This window comes from Myxocyprinus asiaticus, chromosome 23, assembly GCF_019703515.2.
Source record: "Myxocyprinus asiaticus isolate MX2 ecotype Aquarium Trade chromosome 23, UBuf_Myxa_2, whole genome shotgun sequence".
NCBI lineage: Eukaryota > Metazoa > Chordata > Actinopteri > Cypriniformes > Catostomidae > Myxocyprinus > Myxocyprinus asiaticus.
In genome coordinates this window covers 23,126,825-23,150,055 of record NC_059366.1, presented here as the reverse complement: position 1 = coordinate 23,150,055, position 23,231 = coordinate 23,126,825, and the positions used below count along the sequence as shown (strand labels likewise).

The window sequence follows — 23,231 nt, the reverse complement described above, 5'->3', positions numbered from 1 at the left end:
TCTTTCACATATAGTTGGCTCTCTCTGTTGATAGTTGGATTTAAGTCATATTTAAATCACAACAGAAACTTAATCCTCATCCTTTAATACAAACTGTATCCTATACCTAAAACAAATAGTAGTCCTCTAAATTTCTCCCACTGGAACTTGAAGGCTAAGCATGAATAAAGGTGACACAAAATCTAAACAAGCAATGCTACTAAACAGACCCACATAACACCTAACACCTAATTATGGAAGGACAGTCTGCATTAATTCCTTTAGCTGGGTCTTTCTGGCTGCTTCTCAGAGCTGTGCGTTTTTGTGCATTTCTATATGAATGTCTACATGTATGTAGATGCTGGGCAGCCTTGAGTCTGAGCACAGTGCTGGAAAATAGCTTATCAGGTTAACTGGAGTGTGAGGTTGCAGATAGATTAATGGACACTTGGCAGAGGCCATAAAGAAATCTTCTGGAAGCTGGAGTTAGAAAAGAGCTGCTGAAAGTGTAGTATGATATGCATTGTCCTTTTTTTAGGGCTTTTCATTAAACAGCAATTTGTTTTAAAAGACACACATCAGGGGGCCTGGGTAGTTCAGCGAGTATTGACTACCAGTCACGAGTTTGAATTGAGAGTGTGCTGAGTGACTCCAGCCAGGTCTCCTAAGCAACCAAATTGGTCCGGTTGCTAGGGAGGGTAGAGTCACATGGGGTAACCTCCTCGTGGTCGCTATAATGTGGTTCTCGCTCTCGGTGGGGCGTGTGGCGAGTTATGCGTGGATGTCGCAGAATAGTGTGAAGCCTCCACACACACCGCAGTAACGCGCTCAACAAGCCATGTGATAAGATGCGTGGATTGATGGTCTCAGACACGGAGGCAACTGAGATTCGTCCACCACCACCCGGATTGAGGCGAGTCACTATGCCACTACGAGGACCTAGAGCGCATTGGGAATTGGGCATTCCAAATTGGGGAGAAAAGGGGAGGAAAAAAAATAAAAAGACACATCAGATCAAGAGAAAGAGAGGCAAAAGGTGAAAGTCTGTGGGGTGAATCCGCTAAACAGTTGCACCTCTTTTGTGTGCAGCATTTCAGCACAAAAACACACCCTATTCATGAACCACACACAATCCAGTTTCACCAGGCACTAGATGCATAAATTGTAAATTCTGCTTATTATAGGTTGCTTGTTTTTCATAAAAGTCAGCTCTACACTAAAAAAAAAAAAAAAAAACTTGAGGAAACTAAATTGAGGAAAACTTTTCCACGCAATTAAATTAAAATTTTCAAACAAAAAATTATTGGTTTGAACTGACTTGTTCTAGTTCTAGTTGTACAAACTTAAATTCATATTGTCAGACCAACTAGATAAAACCTAATTTACTGTCTTAAGTTGGTCCAACTAAATTAATTTCATTAACCATAAGTATATGCCAGGTGAGCAAGTGTAATGACTGTTAGTTTAACAGCAACTGCTTACAGAGCAAAGCAGCACTCAAATCAAAATCACTGAAAGTGTTAGTCCATCCTCAACCAAATAACAATCGCCAATCTTCAAAATGGTAACTCCAAAAACTTTAAACATTTTTTAAATGCCAATATAACACAACATTAAACATGAACAAATCTCCTCCTATTCTTATCTTACTCAAATACATAAAATAACACTTCAGGTGGTGGAGCGAAATTTCCAGCAAAGTATGCCAGATCACGGAAATCTGCTGAATCCTCCACAACAGAGCACTCAACATCGAAACACAAGATCAGGAGTTGCACTGTGCAAATTGCGTTCAGCACTGAATTTTTGGCCGTGTTTGCACCAAATTTGCATAATTCCTTTAAGCGAATTAGGTGTTAAAACAATGCAGACAGCATTCACAAATAAACTACGTTATCAGACGGTGCAATTCATTCTTGGTAAATTCCCCCATGTGAGTAAAAGAAGGGTAAACTTCAGATCTATACATAACAAATCAGCAGCCAATCTGTGCTGATAAGGCCAGTGTGTTGTAAGAATGGGTCATATCACTCTTTATATCATCTCTGTCATTTTAGACTAACTGGGAAAATATGATGGCAATAAACATGACCTTTCCCTGACTGAACACATACAAGCATTCACCCCTTATCTCCCTCTGAACTCATACACAATCTCAGTCACATCTGTTAGTGATACAGTATATTGAACCTTCTGCATGTTTACGGTTAATTAAAGTTTATACCATGATTGACTGCCAAATTGTCCTATTGGGAATAGTACAGACTTGCTTTTATATTACATTGCCGTGAAGGAGTATAGCACCTTCACTAAACACAGTCGCCCAGGAGGCCCGCTAACTTCTGTGTTCAGTATAATAATTTGTTTGTACCTACAAAATAGACAGATCACACAAGAGGAGTTGCAAAAAACTAGGCTGTCTCAGAGCTGTCAGTGAAGATCCAGATTGAGCTTATGCTGACCAAGAGAGATGTAATATCAGAGCGGATCACAGAGTAAACATTGCAGACCATTTTATTACCTTCTCCAGAATAGAAGCCTAGAAGAGTAATTCTGGGATGTTATTCCTGACCTCAACCTTATGGTGTCATTTTAATCAGGATGGAGGATTCTATCAAAAAGGACTTTCTCAAATATCTGAATGTGACTTGTGTCTTGCACAATATTGAATTTTCCATTACTGCCATGTCTTTCTTTTTAGGCCATCATTCAGACAGAATGTGTCCTTTGGACAAGGGCCCTAAGTTTCAAGGTTTCAGACCATTTATAGGGAGTGCTATTCCTGCACTTCAAGGATAATCAGTAAGAGAGCTCAGAAGATGTCAATGTTCCATCTGCAGTAAGTTAGAGTAGAGGTTGTTCAACCATGATATATGATTCCATTGAAGCCATCCGTCTGCATTATTTCAACTTCATTGTTTAAAAATAGTCAACATTACCCATGGTCCAGCAGAGAAAGCTTCACCAATCAGAGAACCGCGAACCGTGAACTATGGTCACGTAAATCCACACATCCTTAGCACAACCACACCACTGCAAAAATGTAGCAGCATACCTTTGCATGGTGAGTGCCAGATTGAAGTTGGCAGATTTGATCTTGTTTTGGGCCTCCAGATGTGTCATCCCCTCTGTGCTGACCCCATCAATGGCCACAATGATGTCACCCTGATTCAGGTTGCTTGAGGCTGCCTTGCTTCCTGGTGTAATCTGACAAACAAAAAATAAGCTTTTGAATGAAATATTGACAGGTCAGAGCAGTACCAAACACAATAGTTCAACAGCAAATAAAGGTAATAATAATTTGGTCCTGTTATGGTCTGCCTCCTCATGGGACTGATAATGTACAGTAGGTTGGATGAAAGTGAAAACTCTTGTCATCTGCAGATGCCTCCTTGATACCCTCTCAATAAAATTAGTAGAGGATAAAAAACACACTGTGATTCTTAATCCATGACAGCTGGGTACACAAAGAGATCTCAAGCACACATTTGGCATGTGGCATGCTTAGTGCAAGAACAGATAATGTGTTCCTCCTATCTGCTAAAAATAAGACTGAGATAAGAATATAGTTATGACCCTTTGTCTATAGACACTGAATGAATATTTGCATCAGCTCCATACAATGAAGTTGCATTTTTGCCGGTTTAATAATTTTGTTATCTAATGAAATTCATTCATTTTAAGATTGACTTCAGTGTCCAAAAACTTTCTGGGACCACTGTATCAGGATGTGGCATGTGGAAGTCTGTGTTGACATTTCTTCTAAATGTGGTGAACTGTGTGGTTTGGGTAAGAAGTCACCTACCCAGCCAACCATCAATTGTGTTTAAATCAAGGGTAGAGCAGACCATCTACCAGCCTCAGAACTGTCTCATTTGTTGAAATACTTATGTAAATGCAAATGAATAAAGCTGATTTCAGTTGTGTGCATGAACTTTCTTGCTCTTTTCTCTCTCTTTTCTCTCTTGAGGATATTTTGACACTCTGTTATATTGGACTTCCTAAGGGACTATTACTAAAACTCCCTTTGGAGTACTGAAGAGCTCTCTGTTACAGTGTATTATTAGTGTTTCCATCTGTTTTGATTTTAAATTAATGCATGCACATCAGAGCCAAGGCTTTAGACTCAGAGGTGCCAATTTTGCAAAGCCTATTTCAAGAGCCTGAGAACTAGTTAACAAGCATAACAAGAGCATGTGAAATAGAGTGTGGTCCAAAAGTCTGAGATTACTATTTGCTTCTATTTTGCATTATGATATAAGAGCATATTGTGTGTTTTAATGGTTTGTTTCCTCTTGTAGGCTAAAAAAAATCCCAGATATCCAATTTAATCTCAGACTTGTTGCAATTCACATTTGCAGTATGAAAACTAATAGCTGTATACAATAACTAACACCTAATAGTGCAACCATACCAATTTCCCAATTCCTGGGTCATTCTTGCTTGGTCTAAAAGCTGCAATATTTCTGCCAAGATCCTTAGCTCTTAAATGTTCATGAATCAGGAACCAGTCCTCCTAATGTCATACTTCAGTCTGGGATGGTTGCTCATTGTCTGCTATAATTATTGCCTTTGGGATCAGTTGGGGATCATCATATCTCTATAGCACCAGGCCAAACATCTCAGAGATGCTTGGAAAGCCTGTGGCTACCTAGACTGAGCCTTTGACAAACCAGCAAAAAGGTCCAGCAGGAATACCACACTGACAGAAGCAGAGCAGGTGAAACAACATCATTATGCACAATGCAGCCTCAGTATATAGTATATAATGTCTGATGTAATGCAAAAATGCACAGATTTATATACTGTTGTGAAAAAAAACAACCACTTCAAGTACATGCACATATAAATCATGATATAAGGAGCAGGGACAGAAACGGTTCATGTACAGAATACAAACTTTTTTTCAGAATATAACTACAAATGGGTTACAAAAACAGCAAGTCCCTTTCAATTGTTCCGGAGTAAGAACGTTATTTTTAAATGCTGGTAACTGGTTAAAAACATAATTTCATTCCACTTATTTTTTCATTTAACCAAAGAAGTTTATCAGAGTACATTTTCAGAATTATACCTCTTCCTGTTGCGATAAAAAAAATAAGGCTTCTCTCTTTTTAGTTGAACATAAGTATGTATTTATTCTGAGGGAAACCACTACATCACACAAAAATCTTTATTTATAAAGGCTAATGTACAGTATACTATGCTTGTTATAATTTCTATACTGATCATCCCCTGCACTTGAAAAAAATTGGATCACTTTTTTTCTGCTCATTTTAGTGTGGCAAGTCACTTATTTTGGGCTTGTTTTTCTAGTCCAGGTTGCTTGTTTCTCTTACGAGACCTGGCAACACTGCAACTGGTGTATCACCCACCCTCAGCACAGAGAACTGTAATTTTATAAAGAAAATTTTCAACCTTTCTATTATTTCATTCGAAGTGGTTATCACTTGGAAAGGTGCAGAAAAAATACAGTTTCTGCTCAGAACAAACCGAAATGAAAAACATTTCCTTTTTAATCCTTGGTCAGGAGAATGACACCATCAGTTAGCCACTTCTAATGCTGTAATAACAGCTTTATGCTGGTAGTTTCACAACAATGCACACTTTCAGCTTGTGCAGAAATGCGCAGAAATAACGCCATGTCTTACAAAAATACGAGACTAGACTGAATCTCACTTGCTAGCGTAATTTTTTTCATATATTATTCTTGTACATTAATCTATTCCTGTTTCAAACATAGAAATATGCACTTCTACATATCAGTGATGTAACAGAATGTAGCATGTGGGAGTCCATGTTGTCATTTCTTCTAAATGTGGTTATGTGAGCTTTTCAGCTGTGTATTTTGGGTAAGAAGTCGCCTCCTCAGCCAACCATCCATTGTGTTTAACTCAAGAGCAGAGCCGACCATGTACCAGCCTAATTACAGTCTCATTTGTTGAATACTGACGTAAATGCAAATGAATAAAGCTGATTTCAGTTGTGTGCATCAACTTTCTCTCTCTTATCTCTGTTGGATGAGGATGTTTTGACACTCTGTTCTATTTGGCTTCCTAAGGGTCAATTACTAAAACTTCCTTTGGGAAGCGCTGAAGAGCTCTCAGTTACAGTGTATTATTTCACACCAATTCACACTTTCAGCTTGTGCAGAAATGCACAGAAATAATGCCATGTCTTACTAAAATACGAGACTAGACTGAGTCTCGTTTGCTCAAGTATTTTTCTGTACACTAATCTGTTCCTGTTTCATATGCAGAAATTCTGTATACAGAATTCAATATGTCTATTATACTTCTGCATATGAGTGATAAAAGAAACAAATTAAATACATTATGGAGCTACAGCTAATAATCTAAAAAAAAAAAAAAAAAAAAACATTAAACAAGATCAAGTCTGTTTGGTTACTAGTGTAGAACTGATAATTATTAGGCCCAAACGGAATCTGCGCCCACAGAACTCCACAGAAAGCTTCACCGAATTCCGCAGAATTGGAACATCTATCACTCACAAATTTCTACACACACACCACCTCTCACATGTTTGTTTAATACATTTGTTGGTTACCGGTAATTTGATTATACTTTTAGCAACCAATAAATGTGTTAAACTCATGCATGTTTAAATCCATTCCACAAAATCAGTGCAGAAAATGTGAAAAGGTCAACAGTTTCAGTGTGAGCTTGCTAATTATCATCCCCACTGTTAAAGAAATACCTTGTAACGAATGACTACTGTGTGCAAAATCTTTAAAACTGTATCTGTATGTAGCAGCTGTGTTTCCACTACTGTGGTCACGTACACACTGTGGATGAGCTTATGCAATCCGACACCAGGATGGTCTATATATCATGGCACTTTGCACCATTCCAATCATACTAATAGGCAAAAAGGCCAATCATATGTGGATGCCCTTCTTTTGAATGCAATGGCACAGATTTTGATAATGATTTGGCACTGTTAATCACCCTGCTCAGTTTCTGTGCCCCTGTTTATGAACCTACTATAACTTCATCCCCAACCGGAGATCTCCTGTCCTCTGGCACAAATTCATAAATAACAGAGATCTGTCTCATATGCTTATTGTGGTGCAGGCTTGTAAGAATAAATCATGCTAGGTTTAGCAAAAAAAAAAAAAAAATACAGTGCATTCAGGAAGTATTCAGACCCCTTAATTTTTTTCACATTTTGTTACGTTGCAGCCTTATGCTAAAATGCTTTAAATGATTATTTTTTCACATCAATCTTCACTCCATACCTCATAATGACAAAGAAAAAAACTGATTTTTTTTTATAACTTTGTAAATTTACTAAAAAGGGAAAAAATGAAATATCACAAGTATTCAGACCCAGTACATAGTTGAAGCACCTTTGGCAGTGATTACAGCCTCAAGTCTTTTTGGGTATGATGTGACAAGTATTGCACACCTGGATTTGGGGATTTTCTGCCATCTCTGCAGATCCTCTCAAGCTCTGTCAGGTTGGATGGGACTGTCAGCGGACAGCCATTTTTAGGTCTCTCCAGAGATGTTCGATTGGGTTCAGGTCCGGGTTCCGGCTGGGCCACTGAAGGACATTCACAGAGTTGTCCCTAAGCCACTCTTGCATTGTCTTGGCTGTGTGCTTAGGGTTATTGTTCTGTTGGAAGGTGAACCTTCGGCCCAGTCTGAGGTCCTGAGCGTTCTGGACCAGGTTTTCATTAAGGATATCTCTGTATTTTGCTGCATTCAGCTTTCCTTCAAAGCTTTCCCTTTCCTTCCCCCAGTCCCTACCGCTGAAAAACACCCCCTCAGCATGATGCTACCACCACCATGCTTCATTGTCGGGATGGTATTGTGCAGGTGATGAGTGCTGCCTGGTTTCCTCCAGACATGAAGCTTGAAATTGAGGCCAAACAGTTTAATCTTCATTTCATCAGACCAGAGAATTTTGTTTCTCACAGTCTGAGAGTCGTTTAGGTGTTTTTTTTTTTTGTGTGTCTTGCACTGGGGAGAGTCTTCCGTCTGGCCACTCTGCCAAAAAGCCAAGATCAGTGGAGTGTTGCAGTGATGGTTGTCCTTCTGCAAATTTCTCCCATCTCCAAACATTGTCTCTGGAGCTCAACCAGGGTGACTATCGGGTTCTTAGTCACCTCTCTTACCAAGGCCCTTCCCCCCGATTGCTCAGTTTGGCCAGGCGGCCAGCTCTAGGAAGAGTCCTGGTTGTCCCAAACTTGGTGGCCACTGTGCTCTTGGGAACCTTCAATGCAGCCAAATTTTTTTGTAACCTTCCCCAGATCTGTCCCTCAACACAATCCTGTCTCTGAGCTCTGCAGGCAGTTTCTTTGACCTCATGGCTTGGTTTTTGCTCTGATATGCATTTTCAGCAGTGAGATCTTATATAGACAGGTGTGTGCCTTTCCAAATCATGTCCATTTAATTGACTTTGCCACAGGTTGACTCCAATCAACGTGTAGAAACATCTCAAAGATGATCCAGAGAAATGGGATGCACCTGAGCTAAATTTCAAGTGTCATAGCAAAGGGTCTGAATACTTATGTCAATGTGATATCAGTTTTTTCTTTGCAAAGTTATCAAAAAAGTTATGCAAAGTTATTATTATTATTATTATTTTTTTTTTTTTTTTTTGCGCTTTGTCATTATGGGTGTAGATTGATGTGAAAAAAATAATAATTTAAAGCATTTTAGCATAAGACTGCAACATAACAAAATGTGAAAAAATGAAGGGGTCTGAATACTTTCTGAATGCACTGTAAATGCTGGCATCATGGATATGCCCATAAGAAAGACAAAATCACAAACGAGATTGCTTTAACTCAATTATTTTTCTTATCGTTAAAAGGTGAGCAAATGTTTTTTCTTCTGAGGCACAGATCCCAGAAATGTCATGTGTTTCGTCTAGAGTTTCTAATAAACACCTCAACAATGTTTCACTTTGTACTCAAGAGCATCAGCATCAAGAGCCAGAGGTCAAATTGAGGTCAACAATAAAAAATTATTAAAAAAACAACCCTATTATTCAAGTCAGACAGGGACAATAAAAGGCTGAATCAGCTGTGCACAAATAAAAATGGAGCATCCGTCAACTAAATCCACACTGGGTGCTTCCAGCAGACAGTTCTGTTGTTTGTAGTGGGAGTGATAAAATTTTGTCGAGATGCTTTGCATGTGTCCAGTGTAGACACAGGGTTAAGCCAGCAACTTGTTAGAGTTGCTTTATAAAACATCTATAAAACAAAGTTTAAAAAACATTCTCATGACCAGACAAATCAGATTTAGATGTTCTTACTCAATGCACTCTGATAGTGTTGCATTTTGCCGGGTTTAGCTGAACTAATGGGAAGAGGAAAAGGAAGGGAACATGGGAAAACAAAGGCTTTGAGAGAGTGGGGTGGGATTACCAGGCCTGGCACACAAAACATGCATTAACTCTCCACTCTCAGCTCATTCCAATTGATGCCTGGGTGAATGGGTGGCTGATATGCCAGCTCAAATCTCCTGCTCACTCAAAACAGCACAAAGGAGCTGTTCTGTGGGTCAAGTAGATCACGGGGGGGGGGGGGGAGAAAACTAGAGAGGAAGATATACTGTTGAGAGAAAGAGAGCGAGATTTGGTGGCAGGACAACTGGATGGATGGATGATCTGTGATGTAGACAGACATTAAAGTGCATCAAATTCAGTCAAATACTCTGATTAAAGATTGTCTTATCAAGCACAATATAATCAATGTAAACTAAAATTAAATTAAATACAAATTCCTGGTATTAATGTACACTACTGGTGCACTTCATTACAAAGAACACATTTTTTTTTATATATCTCATTAAACTTGCTCAGCCTCTTACTTCCCTTTTCAGCTGACATCACCAAGACCTCTTTATTTATTTCAAACCACCTGTCATAACTTTTCATGATCCAATAAATTCCCTGGTGGAAAAAAGTCCTGCCCTACATTTATTATATATATATATATATATATATATATATATATATATATATATATATATATATATATACAGTATATTATTATTATTTTATTTTTTATATTCTGACCTGTTTTACTCTGAGATAAAGGTATGTAATATCACAGAAGTAAAATGGGTTGTGAATTATGTTCCTAGTGCTCTGGTGATACAGATACTGCATAGTTCTCATAAAAATGAAAATTCTCTCATCGTTTACTCACCCCTATGCCATGACTCCAGTGTTTTAATCCATATCTTCAGAAGTGATATGATAGGTGTGGGTAAGAAACAGATCAATATTTAAGTCCTTTTTTGCTATAAATGTTTCTCCCTGCCCAGTAGGGGGCGATATGAATAAAGTGAATCACCAAAAACACAAGAATGTGAAAGTGACAGTGAAGATTGACTGAGCATGGAGGAGAATTTATAGCAAAAAATGACTTAAATATTGATCTGTTTCTCACCCATCATATCACTTTTGATTGAACATTGATTTAACCACTGGAGTCTTATGGAATACTTTTATGCTGATTTATGTGCTTTTTGGAACTTCACAATTTTGGCATCCATTCACTTGCATTGTATGGACCAAAAGAGCTGATAAATTCTTCTAAATATCCTTATGAGTTCAGCAGGTGAAAGATAATCATAAACATCTGGGATGGCATAAGGGTGATTCAATTAGAGAATTTTTATTTTTGGGTGAACCATTCCTTTAATCATAACAAATCCTTAAAGGGACATTTCACCCAAAAATTAAAATTCTCTTCATTTACTCACCTTCCTGCCATCCCAGATTTGTATGACTTTTTCTTCTGAAAAACAAAAATATTTTTTTAGCAGAATATCTCAACTCTGTCAGTCCATACAGCACAAGTGAATGGTGACCAGAACTTTGAATCTCCAAAAAAGTAATCATAAAAGTAATCCATAAGACTCCAGTGGTTTAATCCATGTCTTTAGAAGTGATATAAAAGTTGTGGGAGAGAAAACGTTTTTTTTATATAGTCTTTTTTACTATAAATGTCCACTTTCACATTCTTCTTTTGTTGGCGATTCACATTAAATTGCAACTTACTGGTCGAGGCTGGTAAAAGGTGGAGATTTATAGGAAAAAAAATACTTGCATATTGATCTGTTTCTCAACCACACCTATCATATCGCTTCAGAAGATATGGATTTTTACCACTGGAGTCATATGAATTACATATTTGCTGCCTTTGTGTTTTTTGGAGCATCAAAGTTTTGGTCACCATTCACTTGCATTGTGAGGACCAACAGATCTGAGTTATTCTTCTAAAATCTTCGTTTGTGTTCTGCAGAAGAAAGTCATACACATCTGGGATGGCATGAGGGTGAGTAATAGATTAGACAATTTTCATTTTTGGGTGAACTACAGTGTAGTGGTCAAAGCGTTAAATCCACTGTTGAGATGAAAAAAGGTTCCACTGTAGTAACCTTCCAATAACAAATTAAAGAGCAACAGAAGCAATAGAATAGAAGTGGTACAAAACTGTTTGGTCACCAGCATCTTCCATTGTCTAACTAAGAGAGCCTACCAGAGCATATGGAAGACACCATATTAATTCCTCAGGTGACCTGGGCAAATGTCAAAATAAAAGTCTCAAGCCAAAGGCCAATAAATCCAAACCATAAATAAAAGTCCTAAAGAAAACAAGGTTTTAAATTCAAATCTGGCTCCTACATCTCCGGGCCCTTATAGCAACCACATAAGCCATGATATAACAAAAGTATCTGCAACGAAAGAGCAAATAACTACACTCCAAAAAAAAAAAAAAAAAAAAACAAATATGCCTTATTTGGCCTTTGGTTACTGGCCCTCTACCAAGAGGCATATCTTGTTAATGGGCCTTCATAGCTGGTTTGTCTTTGTCTGAAGTCGAACACTAAGGACCAGACCTTTGCCATCACGTATGGCTTCAATGACTCTTGCCATTATCCATGATCCTCATGGTGCTGTAGCATCAGCTACCACAACAATATCTCCTGGACAGAAGTTATGCTTGACACGAGACCATCTTTGTCATTCCTGCATGAGAGGGAAAAAAAAAACTCTCGTATCCAGCATGTCCAAAAAATGTCAGCGATGTATTGTATTTGTTGCCATCATCTTCTGGCATACAAGTCCTGTTTTTCACATAATCCTGGTGGTAATATGGGTTGGACCTTGAGTTGGAGTAGGTGATTGAGGGTTAATGGCTCAAAGTCATTGGGATCATCTGAACCTGTTAAGGGACGGCTGTTCATATGGATTCAACCTCACACATCAATGTGGCAAAACCATCATCATCCAAAGGTTGCTGGTTTGTAACAGACAAGAAAAACCTTTTGACCATTCGGATCAACCGTTCCCAAACACCTCCGTGATGGGCACCAGCAAGGGGATTGAATGTCCATTGCACACCCTATTGAAGGAGACTGCTTTCTATCTGTTCCACATTTAAAGACTTTAAAGCTTCCCTCATCTCCTTTTCAGCAGAGGTAAAAATTAGTTCCATTGTCTGACATTATCTCTCTCACTTGGCCTCTTCTAGAAATGAAACACCTGAATGCATTTATACAGGAGTCTGTATGCAGAGAATGTGCCACTTCCATATGAACTGCCCTACAAGTGAAACAGGTGAAAATCACACCATATCGCTTTACCATGCCTTGCCCTCGTTTAACGTCTATCGGTCCAAAATAATAAACTCCGACATGTGTAAAGGGAGGAAGGTCAGGGGTCAAACGGTCAATCGGCAGGTCAGCCATCTTTTGTTCACCTGCATATGCCACCTACATGGAACACACTCATTGATAATTGTCCTTGCCAGGGAATTTGCGCAAGGGATCCAGTACTACTTCCGTAGGGTTGATAACATGTGGTTTCTTCCACTATGCCCAACTTGCTGGTGGATATGCCGAAGCACAAGCTTGGAAACATGGTGTTCTTTAGGCAAAATAGCAGGATGTTTCTGCTCCTCTGGCAATGCCATCTTGCTGAGATGACCACCAACTCTTAAGATATCATGGTCGAGCACTGGATCCAGCCTGAAAATGGAGCTCTTCCAACTGACATTCTTTCCACTGTGTAAGCTTGCTATTTCCCATGGGAATCCTTGTTGTCAGCCAAACTTTATAATGACTAATTCTGCATCATTAATGTCCTGGATTGATAGTGACATAAAATTATGTTTCTTCTGAAACTTTAGTATTGCTGGTGCAGTTGAGTTTTCCAAATTATTCCTTTCCTTACAGCTCAGCATTTTCATGGCATTTTTCCTTTCTGGACGAGTTGTAGAAGCAAGTTCTTGAACTTGAGCATCCTTGCTACAGCATTCCTGAGTTTATTCCAGCTTGAAAAATAATTCAGGAGCGTGCTGGTGGCATCACAGTTGCTTGTAATAGTGATGTTGACTGTAATTGCTTTTCTTCTCAACTCAGGGTCATCTGGACTGATTGCAAGTTCGGAAGGACGATCAGGCCAAAGTTGTGGTAAGTCACTTAAGAAGTTCGGTCCACTGATCCAGGTTCTGTTTGTCAGGAACTCCTCAACATGCAGTCCACGGGAGGCATAATCAGCTGGGTTCACCTAGCCAGGAATATGTTTCCACTGCGAGACTTCAGATGTGCCCTTGATAATGTTGACACGGTTTGCAACAAAGGTGTGATACCGTCTGGTTACATTTATAATGTACTTCAGAACAGTTGTACTGTCTGTCCAAAATATAGACTGTTCCAATTGTAACAGCAATTTCGCGAACAGCACCCGGTCAACACGAACTGCCAAAACTGCAGCAGTAAGCTCAAGACGTTGGATAGTCATCAACTTTAATGGAGCCATTCTAGAATACCCCATATGTCACGGTTCCCGTCACTTTGTCAGTCTGGGTTTTGGTCTGATGGGACTGTGGTATTATCTGCCCATGTCTGTCTTTGTGCGAGTGCACGGTCTCTGTTTTATTCCTTGCCGCGTGCTCTTCTGTCTGTTAAGTTTCATGTCTGGAGTGTGGTATCTGGGTCCTGACTTCCTGTCTAGTTTGTTTCCGGTCTGTGTCGGGACCCGGACATCCATACTACTTGTCTGTCTGTTATTGACGTGGGTGCATTGCGCTTGTGTCATTTGGCTGCATGCATTTGCGTCAATAACTTATGTCTTTCTTTGTGACTGTCTCTCGCGGCCACGGGTGCGCGCTGTATACAACTATATGATTTATTTTTCTCCGTATGTGGCAACATCTCTAAACTCACCAGGGCATGATCTGAGACTAAGATGTTTCCAATTGAGCAATCAACAACAGATGAAATCTATTCTAGAATAGATCTTATGGACTGATGAAAAAATGTATAGTCCCTAACAAATGGGTTCAAAAGTCACCAAATATCTGTAAGACCAAGATTTTTACACATCCTGTGAAGCGTCAATGTTGCTCTAGGGGGCTTACACACTTTTGCTTCACTATGATCAAGGACCGAGTCCATCAAAAGATTAAAGTCTCCTCCCAATATTATATAATGAGGGGTGCCAGCGGTTTACAACATCCCTTCAAGATCTATAAAAAAAGCCCTGATCATCAGCGTTAGGTGTGTAAATATTAGCCAAAATCAACCTTTGCCCCTGAATTTCTGCTAAAACAATAATGACTCTTCCTAATTTATCTTTAATCTGTTTGAGACATTTGAATTGTAGATGTTTACTTATCAGTGTAATGATTCCCCTGCTCTTCCTGCAGGGAAAGGTGCGTTTCTTGAAGAAACACTATATCATATTTCTTACGTTTAAGGAAAGAAATAACCTTCCTCCTTTTTATGGGGTGCCCCAACCTATTCATATTCCACGTGGAGAGAGACAATCCACTCATATTAACATTTTACATTTTGACATATGAGAAAAAATAGATTGTGTGTCAAACAATACAAATTATAAAAACCACATTCCTCATTAGTGCAACAATCAAACACCGAACTTCCCCCCAAACCAAACAAACAGAAAAAAGAAAAACATGCGCATTAATCCCGCGCACGAAAGCACCAAGCGGTGTCCATCCCTCTAAACTCAAATAGTCCACGTACACCTACGAGAGCCCCCCGCGACAACTTTGCCGTCAGATTGCTCAAGTCTGGAGCTTCTGTACAAATTTTGTGAGACAGAATTGCACAGTAAAAAAAATAGTCTATAAAACAAACTCCAGCCCATAAGTGGAATAAACACACACAAAAAAACATGTAGATTCATCCACTTAACTGTCGAAGGTGTGTTCCCCCACAAAACAAGCTCCAGACTTTTATAAAAAAAAAAACAGGCCATTCAGTTCTTCAGGCAGTCAAACTCACTCCAATGCCCTGCAAGAAATATTTCACAAAACCAAATCCAGCCAAGAGGGAGGCATAAGCACCCAAAATGAGCAGTTCATCCACAAGCTGTCCTGAAGAAATGATATTACACAAACTCCAGCCGCTAAGCGGAACTAGCAAAAAGAGAAACGAAAAAGGCGCCCAGCTCGGACAGTCAAGTTTATGTTTAATGAGACAGGTCCACTAGGTAGCAAAACTAAAATCACCAAAAGGCTTACTCACTCCAATGTTTTTTATGAAAGACAGTGCTTGCTGTGGGCATGTAAATACTTTGCGGCCATCCTTAGTATCTATTCTCAGTTTGGCTGGAAATAGAATGAAAGAGATCTTCCGTTGATGTAAGAGTTTCTTGCATTCCTTGAATAGATCACGTTTCTCTTGTCGAATTTGCAAAGTCTGGGAACAAGAAAATGTTGTGATTCTTCCAAGAAAGCTTTCCTTTGCTCCTCGCCTCGCGTAACACATGATCTTTATAGGATGATCTCAGAAATTTGGCCAGAATTGATCGGGGCCTGTCTCCCTCAGCGGATCTCCGAGCCGGGACCCTGTGAGCTGCTCGCTTTCCAGCTTATGGCCTGTTATGTCGAGCAGACTCCAGAAGAGCTCTTCTAAGAATTTTACCATATCTCTGCCTTCCTCATGCTCAGGAATTCCAACAATTCTGACATTAATTTCGCCTACTACGGTTCTCCAAATCCTCCAGTTTTTCCAAAACTTGTTCCAAATCTATCTTTGTCGCTAGCAGATTAGCAGCTAATTCCCTCTCCGATGACTCCAGATAATCGATCTGTCTCTTGACGTCCGACAATCTTGTATTCAACTCTTGTATTGAATTTCGTTTCCATCGCAGTAATCGATCGACGTATTACAGCAAGATCCTCTATGTCGGCAATAACTTTCGTCAGCATTACAGACATGTTGGACAGTTGACGCTGGATTTCTCCCACCGCACCATCCAAACCGAGTCCCTGGTCTGCAGGTCTGTCTGGGGTATCCGCTTGAGCACGTAAGTGTCTTTTAAAATCTCCAGAGCCCGAGGAATTTGACTTCTTTGCCATGTTGACTTCAAAGAACATATGTAGCAGGATGTGTCAAATCTCACCGGTTTATTACATAAAAATAATTTAAAACTAGCAAAGTGCGCAGAGCTTGCCGTTCACACTTCCGCTCCTCGCATGGCGTTACGTGACTCTCCGATGAAAGATCTTCTTGACATCAGCCATGACAACCACGTTCTCAAGGCGAAGGCATACCAGGACTCAAATCAAAGAATTTGTAAGGTTTGGACCTTGTATAAGTCCACTGTTGAGAGATGTTCCTTGATATGATGCAGAACAATCAAACACCACCTGCAAACTTCCCTTCTTGGGATGATAAACCCTGTGGTGAGGTATGTATCTCCCCTTTCTATTCTTCAATTCCAGTTGCTCTTCAGGTACAAGCTCAGCATGCCCACACTTTACAATGCTGTCCATGAATTCTCTGTATTCTTCTTGGAAAGTCTTGTTTTTGCTAAACTTTCTTTTCAGTGGCATTGCTCTTTGTTCAGCCACCTGACGGTTGTTTGGCATCTGAGGATCATTCCTCTTGAATGCAATGGCAACTGGTAATGTCCATCCTTCATCTCAGCAGAGCTGTCCATTATCTGCATGAATCTAAGATTTTCCTGGGACATCTCAGTCTTATCATAGATGTTCTCAGGGAAAATGTGATTGAATTGCCGGACCAGAAGCTCATTTACATTTTCAATAGAAATCGGGTTCAAGGTTATCTTTATTATCCCCAAGGGGCAATTTGTTGTACAGACAGCAGTAACTACACACAACCATCAGACGAACAATAATAAATAGACAATAAATACAATAGGGAAAGAAAATAATAAAATAAAATAATAATAATTACAAGACCAATAAACATTCATTACAACATAAGAATCAAGTTGAATTATTTAAGAAAGCAATAGCAGCTGGGACAAGAGAGTTTTTATGTCTATTTGTCCTACATGTTGGCAGATTATATCTGCAGCCAGATGGAACCAACTTAAACTCCTTAAACAGGGGGTGGCTGGAATCAGCCAGAATTGACTGGACCTTCTTCACCGACCTGACTTTGTACAAATAAGTTAAATCATGCAAGGTTGTGCCTGCAATTTTGCTGTAAACTTTAACGAAGCCCTTCAATCTATTTTTATTTTTGAGATTGAGTGACCCATACCAGCTGTTAAAAGAAAACGTAAGAACTGATTCAATAAAACAAGAATAATTTTTTTTTCATGAAGGTGTTGTCAACATTAAAACTTCGAAGCTTACAATAAAAATACATTCGCTGATGGGCTTTTCTGCACACAGCATCTACATGAGACTCAAGATCAGCTTGTCATCAATTTCAATGCCAAGATATTTATACTGCCGCACAACCTCAACGGCCTGATCATTAATCACTACAGGAGAGATGACTATAGTATTCTTTCTAATCTATTGTCATCTCTTTAGTTTTAGACACATTAATGTCCAAAAAGGATGACTTACACCAGTCAGTGAATTCTGACATTACAAGACCATTTTCAGGATGATCACTGCTGAGGAGAGACACGATCACTGAATCGTCGGCAAACACTATATGATGTGATGCCTCTCATATTGGCTCTGGCACTCGTTAGTATACAACACAAATAAAAGAGGTGAAAGGATGCACCCCTGGGACAATCCGGTGGAGGAAAAAAGAACATCTGATAGGACACCGTTAACCTTCACACGTTGTGACCTTCCGGTTAAGAAATCCACCAGCCAGCATATCAGGCCAGGATCAACATTGTGTATGCTCTTTAGCCTTTCTGCTAAAATGTGAGGCAGGATACAATTAAAAGCTGAGGAAAAAAATCAATAAAAACTAATCGAACAAAGGTCTTTGCACCCTCAAGGTGCATCAAAATCATGTTTAATAGGGTGCATGTCACATCATCCACACCCCTGCCTTACCTGTAGGCAAATTGGAACGGGTCCAGATTTGCCTGCACTGTCTTCAGAAGCGTGTCCTTCACAATTTTCTCAAATGATTTCATAACCAGAGAGGTAAGCGCTACAGGCCTGTAATCATTTAGTGACTTAAAAACATTATTTTTTGGCACAAGTACAATGATGGAATCCTTCCAGAAACAAGGAACCCTATGGAGGTGGAGTGACAATTCAAAGATAAAACAGAATATCTGTTAACTGTTCGGCACAGTTTTTAAGAAGGAGACCTCCAATCTTATCTGGGCTGGGACTTTTCCTTTCCTTTACACCCCGGAAAAGTTTCAAGACCTTGCCCTTATCAACATGTACACTGTTGTGTCCAGTAACAGCATTTTTGAAGACCGACAGTTCCTCACTAACATTATAAACATTAAAACAATTGTAAAAAGTGTTCAGTTCATTAGCGAGACTCAAGATCCTGCTTGCCATCAAGGGAAATTTGACATTTCATAGAATGCATTCCCATCACTGTCATCACCCCCTCCCATGCTGGTCGTGAATTACTAGTACTGAGCATGTACTCAACTTTATCCTCATAGTTACACTTAGCAATCTTAAGTTCTTTTTTAACTTGTTTCTGTAATTCCCTGAACTGCATTACACCCCCTTGATTCAAACTAATATTTCTCTGGATGATTGTGTTTTTGACAGATTTGGAATCCCATGGTTTATTATTTGGATAAATAGAAATTGATTTCCTGGGGATAATCATATCTTTGCAAAAAGGTGATATATGCTGACACAGTCTCTGTAAGTTCATCCAGATCGACACAGGCATTTTTAAACAAGTCCCAGTCTGTGCAACTACAACAGTCCTGGAGACATTTAATAGACTCCTCTGACCACACCAGAACTAATCGTCGTTCCAGCTTATTTCTCTTCAGGACTGATTTATAGGACGGAACCAAATACACAACTTTGTGGTCAGACATGCCAAGTGGAGCTCTACTCAGGGATTTATATGCACCTTTGACGGATCCATAACAAAGGTCCAGGTATTTTGTGAGTCGTGTGGGACAAGTCACATACTGGTAAAAATGACACAAGGATTTTCCCAACTTACAATGATTAAAATCACCCATAATAAATGTCGGCGCATCCGGCGCAATCCCTTGAAGATGGTGCACAGTTTTTACAATAGCCCGAGTTGCCATGTCAACATAAGCCTTCAGGTGACTATACACAAGTGTAACAAATAACTGTGGAAACTCCCTTGGTAAATAAAAGGGTTGTAGAGATATAGACAAGAGCTCAATGTCAGGTGTACATAATGTCTCCCTAACAACCACCGTGTTACACCAGTTTTTGTTGACATAGAGACACAGTCCTCCAACAAGTGATTTACCGGTCACTGTGGAGTCTCTGTCCAGGCGAAAGGGTATCCCAAAGCCAATTTTTAAGGGTATCCCAATTTTTCAGATCGGATTGAGAGTCTTGATCTTTGAGCCATGTTTCCGTTAGCGCAAGAAGACAAGCGCTGTTGTACTCCGTCAGGAACTTAACATTTGTTCAAAGCTCATCAACTTTGTTATGGAGTGACTGAACATTAGCCAGGATAACTGTGAGAAGGGGTATCCAACGATGGCCTTGTCTCTTGAGCCTCTGGTGCACACCGCCACGTCTCCACCTTTTCCTCACACCAGTCGGCTTGGATGCCCCGCTCCAACTCCCCTCTGAAGGATCCAACTGGATTATCTCCGCGGGGAGAGCTGCCAAGGGGTCCATTATGCCCACACTGGAGCTGCACAGTAACAGGAGGAATTCACGGCTATACTATAGAGGCTCCCGGTGCCCACAAAGTCCACACCAAATGTGGCATAAGAAAGTCAAAAGGAGGAAGAAGCCCGTCAAATTAAGGTGAATCATTGTTGCTTCTATCACATGCAGCTCAGCTGAACAATAAGTTAGTAATGACGATAAAACAAAGTTAGTAATAATGATAAAACAAATTAAAACAGGTTGAAAACTGCACAGTACACACTACTGCTGCATGTCGCCATTACCAGTGTCAATGCTTGGTAAGCATACATCTTTCATACACGGTCATTTCTCCACATCTTTCTGTTTTGGTATATGATCTTTGCTAACTAGGATTTCTTTCTGAGTGTAAACATCTGGCAACCCAAATAACTCTTTCCTTCCAGACTGCTCACTTCCAAACCTCTGACGAACAGGCTGTTGATGGGTTTCTCCTGGCCAATAGTGTGCAGAAGAATCTTGTGATGTATCCCCTTTGCATTCAACTGCCTTCTGAGCCGTTCCGTGCAAAATGTGGCGGAACGACCCAGATCAAGGAATGTGTACGTTTGGACAGTGTGGTTTCAGTTACTTAACTTAATTTGTACCGGTACGATTGCCAGTGTACAATGATCGTCACTGGATCCAAGGTCTTTGTTTTCCAGCGATACAAGTCCACTACTCCCAGCCTTTTTCTTTCTGTTCCTTCTTCTGAAGTTCACTGTTAGTCTTCTGAATGTGCAGAATGCTTGGGAGTCTTTATGAACGCATTTTACAATCTTTACTCATATGCATCCAAAGCAAATTCCATTCTTCCTCAGTAACTCCACACGCTCATGAGACTTGGATAGCAACTCTTCACATGAATCTATGACATGTGCCCCATTGCAAATGGGACAGAATTTGGAAACAATTGGCTTGTCATCCAGGACTTTCCTTTTTACGTGCTCCATTTCAGAAAGCTCAACAGGTCCATCAGATGCAGCTGCCAGTATATCAACTGCTGCAGACCTCCACCTCTCTCTTAACTTGTGAGGGAGCTTTGAAACAAAAAGCCTTAGGTTAGAGGGTAGGTTGAGCTCTTCCATGTATTGCAGATTCCGTGACAGATTGCAGCATCCTCGAAGAAAGAGTGCGTAACTGGATAATGCTTTTCCATCTTCAGCTTTAATGTCACTCCAGTTTAAGGCCTTCTCCATATATGCACTGATGAACTTTATTTCATTGCCAAAATGATACTCCAACAGCCTTTTTGCCTCAGTATATCCCTTATGTGCCTCCATGTGTTGACAGCTTCTGACCAGTCCTTTTGATTGGCCAGACGTGTATTGCTCCAAGTAATACAATCGGTCCTGGCTATTACTGGTCTTGCCTTCAATCCCATGCATGAATGAAAGGTCTAAACTTCAGAGGATCCCCATCAAAAACAGGGATTTCCCTGTTGGGAAGTACAGACAGCCTTTGCTGTTGAACAATGAGATCTGCAATGTAACTCAAGTTGTTAGTTGCATTTGTGAGATTTGGTTGTGCTGTTGGGGTATAAGCAGCTGCTGCTTGGTGAGAGATTTGCTGTGTTACTTATGTTTGAATGGGACACAGCTTGCTAGTTGTTTCTCATAACTCTCAAGAACCTGAACCTTGGCATTTTCTGCTGCTATGTCAGTTTCCAGCTCACTTTGTTCTGTTTTGCAGTTCCACTCTTTGCACTTCCAAAGCATGCTTCTTTTTCAGCCCAACATCACTTTCCAAAAGAGCTGCTTTCTCAGCTTCAGCTTTTATGCATGCTGAGGATACAGAAGATGCACCAGATTTAGAAGAACCTTTTGATTTAATTTCCTAGATACATTTGAAACATTGTCAAAGGATGTAATCATTTCTTGAGGATCAGGTTGATTGGCTTTCCATATTTCCACTTCCTTAAGAAATTATGAATAAGTATTCCTTTTTGGCACATACCAGTTAAAATGATCGTGTTCTCTTTCATCATCACTTAACATTTGTTGCACAAACACTTGAGATTCATCAACTTCATTCAATTCACAAATGAAAGTTTTAACACCTTTGTTCACATCAACAGCATTACCTTTGTCCATTAGTTCTTTTAACTTGTTTAGTCTTCGTGTGCAAACACTTAATTTCCCTCTACAGGTTGCAATAACTCGACTTAATTTTTCTCCATCATGGCGGCTGTATCGGCAGCCTCAGTGGGAGAATCAGCACTTTCCATTGTTTGAAATGTTTGTCACAAACTTCAGTTTACTTTGAAACCAGTGCAGCCAAACCACACCAAAACATAAAATACACTCCAATAGTAAATTCAAAATAAAGCATTTGCTCACAATTCAGCAGATATTCAACACATCCAAACACACCAATGTGGTTAAAGGCAGGTTGCATTTCCAGAACCCAGTTTCAGCACACTCCAAAAGACCAGTTTTGTACTTATGTAGTGGTCAAAGTGTTAAATCCACTGTTGAGATGCTGTCTAGTTGTAACGCACTTCTTTGTTATAAATACTGTGTTCAATAATGGTGAAAGGAGCAAGCAGGCAGGCAGGCAGGCAAACAGGCAGGCAGGCAGGCAGGCAGGCAGGCAGGCAGGCAAACAGGCAGGCAGGCAGACAGGCAGGCAGACAGACAGGCAGACAGGCAGGCAGGCAGACAGGCAGACAGGCAGAGTGATAGGCAGGCTGGCAGGCAAACAGGCAATCAGGCAGGCGATACACAGCAGAATCAAATCAAATTGCTCAAGTTGCTCAAAAGATAAAATTTCCACAAAAAAAAAAAAAAAAAAGATTCCACTGTAGTAAGCCTTCCAATAACAAATTAAAGAGCAATAGCAGCAATAGAATAGAAGCGGTACAAAACTGTTTGGTCACCAGCATCTTCCATTGTCTAACTAAGAGAATCTACCTAAGCATATGGAAGACACCATATTAACTCCCCAGGTGACCTGGGCAAATGTCAAAATAAAAGTCTCAAGCCAAAGTTCAATAAATCCAAACCATAAATAAAAGTCCCAAAGAAAACAAGATTTTAAATTCAAATCTGGCTCCTACATAGAGTATCCCTTTAAGCAAGCACAATAGAGTGTGCACCAACCATGATTTCAAATATTAGTCATGGTGTCTAAATACAGTATATGAAAAGGCGTATATGATCAGTTACATAATACAGAAGTA

General features: G+C 39.8%; 1 protein-coding gene across 7 annotated transcripts in view; it reads right to left on the bottom strand.

Annotated features, from left to right (window-relative positions):
* The window catches only part of LOC127413720 (LIM domain-binding protein 3-like), a 71,313-nt gene that overhangs the window by 33,891 nt on the left and 14,191 nt on the right, over positions 1 to 23,231 (bottom strand). For all 7 annotated transcript variants that reach the window (XM_051651092.1, XM_051651086.1, XM_051651087.1 and 4 more), the window contains exon 2: positions 3,035 to 3,186. In XM_051651092.1, the coding sequence (XP_051507052.1) occupies positions 3,035 to 3,186 (152 nt within the window). The remainder of the gene's footprint in view (positions 1 to 3,034; positions 3,187 to 23,231) is intronic.